This window comes from Pinus tabuliformis, chromosome 9, assembly GCF_031772625.1.
Source record: "Pinus tabuliformis cultivar Carrire ecotype Pingquan chromosome 9, CPIR1, whole genome shotgun sequence".
NCBI lineage: Eukaryota > Viridiplantae > Streptophyta > Pinopsida > Pinales > Pinaceae > Pinus > Pinus tabuliformis.
Window position 1 is genome coordinate 1,169,708,577 of NC_142307.1, and position 7,861 is coordinate 1,169,716,437.

General features: G+C 37.1%; 1 protein-coding gene across 1 annotated transcript; it reads left to right on the plus strand.

The window, feature by feature from the left end:
- The first annotated feature begins 1,781 nt into the window (after positions 1-1,781).
- LOC149152755 (uncharacterized) lies at positions 1,782-5,071 on the plus strand. The gene is made up of 2 exons (XM_089440006.1): positions 1,782-4,236; positions 4,660-5,071. The coding sequence occupies exon 1, from the start codon at positions 2,018-2,020 to the stop codon at positions 4,064-4,066; it is 2,049 nt and encodes a 682-aa protein (XP_089296132.1). The 5' UTR covers positions 1,782-2,017; the 3' UTR covers positions 4,067-4,236; positions 4,660-5,071.
- Positions 5,072-7,861: the final 2,790 nt, after the last annotated feature.

Consider the following 7,861-nt stretch of genomic DNA (forward strand, 5'->3'; position numbering starts at 1 on the left):
TTCCTTGTGGGCTTATTGATTTTTCAACTTTGTATAGTTACAATATAATTTGAAGCAAGTGCACTAATTATAGTGTGTAATTTTTTTTATTTGATTAGTTTGAAACTTTGGTAATATGTATGTAATATGGGAAGATTTCTTTTTATACATTAATTCATAAAAATGCTAGAGACTAACATGCAACGATTTACAAAACAAATAAGTCATTGAAGGAAACTCAGAATCACTTCAAATGAAGGCAAATAGTTTTGGGGCATAGGCATATACAAACAAAGATCTAACAATAACACTGAGCAACACTTGGTAAATAGGCTAACTGCCCCACACGTAAAACCTAAAAGAATGAAAGTTCTATAGACAATTACCTAACCAATAACAAATTTTAAGAAAGGAAAAAAAAATATCCACTATTAAAAAAAATTAAACATAAAGACACTTCCAATTTGGATTTAATATATAGCTAAACATTTTTTCCTAGGGGAAAAACATAATTTTCTAAGATATATTCAACCTATGAGGGTTTCCTTGGTTTTCAAAATTCAAATTTGATTGTGGTAGTTGGGTAAGAAACCCTAAGTTGCACTCAATCAAGAACCTTGGAAAGCATTGCTATAGCCTTTTGTAGCTATGCACTTTAGGTTGGCCTTACTATAACTTAACCTCACCAAAGAATTTCAAATTGATGTATCACCCTTGACAATGATGTGTAAGTATTTCACTATTTGTAAATCAATCCATTTTCCTCACTAAACAAATAAGGAAATACCTTTCTTGAGCTAAGCATGGAGGGGAAAGAGTGCTCTATTTGTGTTCAACACTTTGGCGAATTGGGAGTTTAACTACTTCAAGGGAGAGAAAATGAGAAATGGATTCACACTTGTGCTCTAGGTAAAGTTTGAATTGAATATGCACCACCACCATTAAGAATTGAACACCACATATCAACAATGTTGCAAGCACTAGAAAGACAATTAAATGTCCATTAATGGAGACATGTAAAGACTATCACTAACAAAGGGTTGGGTTGCTATGGACAAAAAAGTTAGGTGTTGAATAAAGGTTGTGAGCAAAAGATCAAATTGTTAATCCTTTAGCCTACTCTAGTGGAATAGGACAAGTCTAAACGTTCCACATTTTTAACTTTTTATAACAACCATACCTTACATCTAACTATATAATTTTTGATGAAATTATTATTTAACATCCAACTATGTAATTTTTGATAAAATTATTATTTTACATATACTAAAATTAAATTTTAAATGTATAAATTGTTTTAGAACCCTAAAATATCTTTAAAACACTTAGATCATATAATTTTAATGATTGAAATTTACATTTTCACAAATATTTTTAAAATTTTAACTAAATTTTAAAATTCTTTGTAAAATTTTAACCCACTTTTAAACTAAACTAATTAGGAAAAACATTTAAAGCATATAATGAATAACGCTTAAACCTGTACGAGTGAATTATAAGTAATGTACATCGATACAGAATTTTAATCATCAAAAATAAGATGAACAAAGCTTAGCCCTTACTGTAACCCCACAATTGTTTTTTCCGGACATATATTTTGGTGGATGTTGCTAAAACTTTGGTGAATAATTTTCAAAATGATAAATTTTAATTTTATAACGTGCCCTATAATTTTTCACAAAAATCCATTTGTTCATTTAAACACATTTTTGTTTTGTTTTTAAATCCGTTTGTTCGTTTAAACACATTTCTGTTTTGTTTTGTTTCAAAGACATTTGAACACACATTTTAAACCACAACAAAGTTATCACATTTTAAACCACAACAAAATTATAGCCAGAGACCAACGAGACAGCTGAGCGATTTAGACCTTATAGTCCAGTTGACTACCGAGACACAGGAGCCATTCAGAGCTTTTAGCCCATTTGACACCGAAAGAGCAGCGCGATGCCATCCACCTCCAAGAAAGTGCCCTCACAGAGAAAATATATCGAGCCGCTATGAATTTTACTAAGAAGAAAACACATTGCGGCTGGTCATGTATTCTTCATCCTACAGATCCAAGTTTGTTCGACATATTCCCTCTGGTTCATATGCTTTTAACTGTTCCAAGTCTGGTTCAGCTTTTGATAAAAATGGCCATAAGAGGGAAAGTCAAGGGCCTAGTAAAAGCCTCGAGCAGGATAAAGAGAATAACAGCCAAAACCGTGGAAAAAGTAAAGTCGAAGGAGAAAATTTGGAGCAGAACGACTTTAGAATATGCAAAAACGGGGCAAAACCTGAAACCGATTTGAAAAATGGAGAGAAGGTTTTGAATGGCTCCGATATTTGGCAGCTGAATGGTGAAGACAGGGCGGATAGGGCAGGCATGCGTCCAGGTTTTAAGGAGAATGGAAATGGTTTCTCAAACTCCGAGGAAAATCTCGAGTTTGTAAAACGTGGATATGGCTCGCCAGGGTTAAAATACAATATAGGGTCCAAAGAAAACGTAAACGGGTCTCAAGGGTTTAAGGACATACCGGGGTTTCAGGAAAATTCAAATGAATCTCAAGGGTTTAAGGGCAGTCCAGGTTTCAATAGAAATGTAAATGGATCTCTAGGGACTGGAGGCAATCCATATTTCCCTGGACATTCGAATGTATCGGAAGGTTTTAAGGGCAATGCAGACATTCAAGGTAATTTCAATGGCTGTGCTGAGTTTAAGGACAATCTCGGTTTTCAGGAAAATACAAATGACTCTACAGGATTCGAGGAAATCCCTAATATGTTTGATAACGATGAAGGTGAAGGCGAAGCTTGTCCGCAAGAACGTAACGAGAAGGCTAATGATGACAACGGGAGTGGCTCTGGTGGTTCATCATCTTCTAGGGTTTCTGGGAAGTTGGATTATGAGGCTAATTTGATATATGGAATTCTTCTACAAGATATGCCAGGTTTTGATGTCAAGGAGGTGCTCCAGCAGACTGGCTTGAGAATGACAGTTTCTCTGGTCAGGCTTGTCTTGTTGAGAATTCTTGAGTCAATCAATTCGTCGACAAAGTCTAAAAATGCAAAATTAGCGTTTAAGTTTTTCGTTTGGGCTGGCCAACAAGAAGGCTACGAGCATAATCCCGAGATATATAATCTACTAATGAAGATCTTTGCTATTTGCGAAGAGTTGAAAGCCATGTGGAGGTTGGTGGATGAAATGACGGTGAGTGGATGCCCCATTACCGCAAGAACTTTTCATATATTGCTTTGTAGTTGTGGTGAAGCTGGTATGCCTAGACAGGTGCTTGAAAAATTTTTGCGGTCAAAAAATTTTAATTACAGGCCGTATAAACATTCTTATAACGCAATTCTTCACGTTCTTTTAAAAGAACGCCACTTCAAATTGGTGGAATGGGTTTACCAGGAAATGCTGAATGATGGGCATTTGCCTGATATTTTAACTTATAATATCATAATATATGCTAAGTATAAGCTGGGGAAACTTAATCAGTTCCATTTGCTGTTGGAGGAAATGGGGAAAAGGGGGTTTGCTCCTGATTTACATACATACAACATTCTTCTTCATGTCCTTGGCCAAGGAGATAAACCACTTGCAGCACTGAAACTCTTAAATTATATGACAGAGGTTCGCTGTCCTCCCCAAAATATTCACTTCACTGCTCTCATTGATGGTCTTAGCAGAGGAGGAAATTTGGACGCTTGCAAGTACTTCTTCGAAGATATGGTCAAAAAAGGCTGTGAGCCTGATGTTGTGTGCTACACTGTTATGATTACTACGTATATCGTGGCAGGTCAGTTGGAAAATGCTGAGACATTGTTTGATGAAATGATCCAGAAAGGGCAGCTTCCAAATGTTTTTACTTACAATGCCATGATTCAAGGCCTTTGTGGTGCTCGAAGATATGAGGAAGCTTGTTACATGCTTGACGTTATGGAATCCAGAGGTTGCAATCCTAACTTCATGGTATACAGTACCTTGGTGAAAAAACTTAGGCAAGCTAGAAAATTCACAGAGGCACAAGAGATAGTGGAGCAAATAGAAAAAAAAGGTCACTATGCACATTTGATCCCGAAGTTGATGGGTTATAGGAGATAGTGTATTGAAGATTATCTAATCTCAAAACCCCCAGGGGTTGTTAAGTTGAACCTATTTTATGATATCTTCAGAGGAACCAAGCATCACTTGGTTTTGTGACATGTATGACTACTTGTGAGCAGTGCCCTGCGTTGGGCGATTAATTATTTGCTCCTTCAACAGACCACAGGGTATAGCCAGAATCTCTTTCTTTTTCATTGTAGGATTTTAGACATGCATTCTGAAAGTGCTGGAAGCATGGGAGCAAACAGAAACAAGTCTGGCCAATGTGCACTTACAGAAGGGCCGATGTGCATTTCTCAGTGCTTGCAGAACAAATCTTATTTTCTAGAAGAAAAATTAGTGTTCTGCATTTTAGACGACTTAGGTCACTGAGAAGTACACTGCATTTAGAGGTTTGTGTGCATTATTGGGGCACATAACCAAACTTGTATAAAATGGAGAGATCCGAATTTAAGAGGAGACAGCCAGTGAAAGATTTATTCTGAAATTATTATTTACAGATTGCTTAATTGTAGATTTGTAGTCTAGATGGGGGTTGGTGGGGAGATTTTATAGCCCTAACTTTTCACATTGGTGTGCTAAAATTACAGGGTGAAGATTGTATGCATCTCAATGCTGTTGGATCCCAACCTCTTGGGGAATTGCCCTAGAGAGTTTCTTATTGTTTCAAAGTGTTCAATCAGCATGTAGAGTCAAGTCTGGTACGACATTCTTCGTTGGAGCTTGTAGATGTACTGGCTTGACTAGGAAAGACTTCAGGTAAGCAAGTCAAACTGTGTCAGTCTGACAATTCTTCATTTCATGGTCTATGCGACTAAAAGGTCAGTTGGAATTTTACCAAGTTTCTTGGAAGAGCGAGCTCAATATATTGTACTTCATGATGTTTAATCCTTCTAGCATGACAAATTCAGTGAATATTCTTTTGAACAACTCCAGAGCCAAATTTAATGTCTCTAATTGCATTAAGTCAACAATAAAAAAGGTTTCTCATCTTGATTCTTAGTTCATCATGCAGACATGAATGACATACGTTTTGGACTCTGTGAGCTTGTTGTATACCTTAGCTGATCACTTAACATATATTTTGTTTTTCACAAATGTAAATCCCCGTCCATGTCTGTCAAGCAAGCAGTGGTCTAGCTTCTTTAGCAGAGTCAGAGACTAAACATTCATGGGGTTAGCTATGGGTTTTAATGACCTCATAATTGGCATTTGACTCATGACAATGAATTAGTTAATTACTAGAATATGTAGTGAGAGACAAATGATACACCATATAATATAGCAATCGTAAATACAAAAGATTAACTGGCAGCATGTAGCGATTGCAGATGAATGTAATTATCAACACAAACTGACTATAGAATTTTATCAAGAGCATTTTCTCAAAGGCATGTTTTGATAGAGCCTTTAAGCCATAGCCAAAATAACTTAAATATATAGCGTCATGTACTATGGTGATGCATTACCACAAATCCCTAAGCAATTGCTAGCTTCTCATAAGAGCTATATGTTTATACACTTGCCTATATTTTTCCAAATGCAAGGTTGTGGCACGTTATCGTAACATACATCACTATAAACCTTAGTAGACGAAACATAATAATTCTAAATACACAGTTGTCTGTGTTAGTTGCAAATTGTACAATGTTATTGTTAATTTTAGATATCAATGGTATGATCTATGCTTAAGAGCAATTTACTTCAATTTTTCTTATTAGCCCAATATCAATTTCCAATTTAGCAATCACATTAACATCAATAGTAAATGCAGATAAAACATAAACAATAACCAGAAGACAAACCAAGACAAGAGGACACAATATTTGGCGGATACCAGGGGAAAACCCCAATGTGGGGGAAAATTGTTAAAATTGGCAACTAGGGCCAAACTCCACATGGGTCATCTTATTTATGGCAGCCGATATTTTTCTTGGATTCTTCTCTCTGAGAGGTGTAGGATTGATCTAGAGATCATCCGATTCTGACATGTACAAATGACGTTATGCATTTATTTTGATTATGGACAAATTGTCAAGGTTGGCCAGCGAACTTATGTAGGCTTAGAAACCCAATAATCACGTCTATTCATCCTCAATGTGGCATATAAATAGACATTGTTTTACAAACCGGCCGTTTCGAAACCGAAACGGCCGAGTCGAACCGAGTTGAAGCCTTGAGGAGTGACCCGGTAGAAAAACCAGTCCGGGAGGCCGAGTCATGACTGACTCGGCCGAGTTATTGCATGACTCGGCCGAGTCAGTCATGACTCGGTCAACCCGGCCGTTTTGCACATCTACTCGGCCGAGTCATTAAATTCAGCCAGTCACCCAAAGAAACAACGATTTTTCTATTTTTTTTTTTACTTTTTAACATTTGGCTGATTGTTGGGGACTCCAAGGTGTTTTCTAAATTGGTTAAGTGCTATTTGGGGTCCATTCCCCTCTCCTAGTATTGATATGATGTTCAAATTTCATGGTAATGTTAAATTCTTAAAGTAAAAGTGACATTCTCCTTAATCTTCATTTTCATCCTTTTACTTAAATTTTTAACATTACCATGAAATGACTCAGGATGTTTAAGAGTGGTTCCAGCCTCATTGGATTTCATATGGAGAAAGTAGAATTTTAGATTTCATTCAAAATCCAGCAGACTTATCATTTTTTCAGGGTTTTAGGATTGGAGGATTGCAATGTTTCCATTGAATTTTGTCATGTATTAGGGTATGGAACTCGTATTTAATCAAGAGCACCAATCCCTCTGTGTACCTTGATGTTAGTGACATTGGTTGTTGAACTCCTCTGGGATTCGCTCTCAAACCTGGAGCTTCTGAAAATGTCGCTTCTGCTCCCGTTTTCGCTCTCGCTCCCCACTTCCGCTCCTGCTCCCAAGTAACACTGAGCTAGATGATGTTGGCAACTCTAGCAGTAGCCAGTACTGGTCATTGATGGGGCCCCTTGTCTGACTCTGATGATGATGATCCAGAGATTGGTCGAGATGATCTTGGCTCCTCTGGCAGTAGCTACTAGCCTCCTTGGTTATTTGTATTTTGTTTTGACTCTTGAGTCTTTGATCATGTATGACAGACTACAGTTGACTATGTATTTACTATTGCCATTGGGTACCACCGTACCATTTTGATATAATGGATTGGTTCATGAGCCTACTTTGATCATATGTTGTCTTCCATGTATATTATAATGTTGTGTGTTTGGAAACTTGAATGAAAATCTTTAAAATTATGTTTAAAATATTTAAAATTATGTTTTTTTATAAAAAAAATAAATATTTAATGTATTTTTTACAACGACCGAGTCATTGAAATCAAGCCGGCCGAGTCATTACCGAGTCGGAGTCCGAGTCGGAGTCGATCCTCGGCCGAGTCCGAGTCCGAGTCCGAGTTGTAAAACATTGTAAATAGAAGGTGACTTAGCCTCATTTGGACACACTCATATTCACACATCTCTCTCTCTCTCTCCTCATTGATTGGGTACGCATTTCTGGGCAGCATCTCTCTCTACACGTGTGAAGGAAAGAATGTGAATTTTCTATTTTAGGTTTTAGGCATTGACTGCATTGACCGAATTTCTGGGACAGTTTTAACAAGCGTTGACCTCTTTCACTGTGATTTTTGATGGAGAAATTGTCCCAGCAGGTCGCATTTATGGGCACAGAAATCGAGGCTAAACATTGACTGACCATCGTAGATTGTGGCTAGGGCTGACTGCAGGTGGATTGTTTGACCAGACTTTGACTGGGCTGATTTCGGATTGTTTTGAGGGCTGATTCATC

Excerpts from the sequence above, each read along its gene's own strand:
- LOC149152755 (XM_089440006.1), top strand. The coding sequence starts at position 2,018 with ATGTATTCTTCATCCTACAGATCCAAGTTTGTTCGACATATTCCCTCT.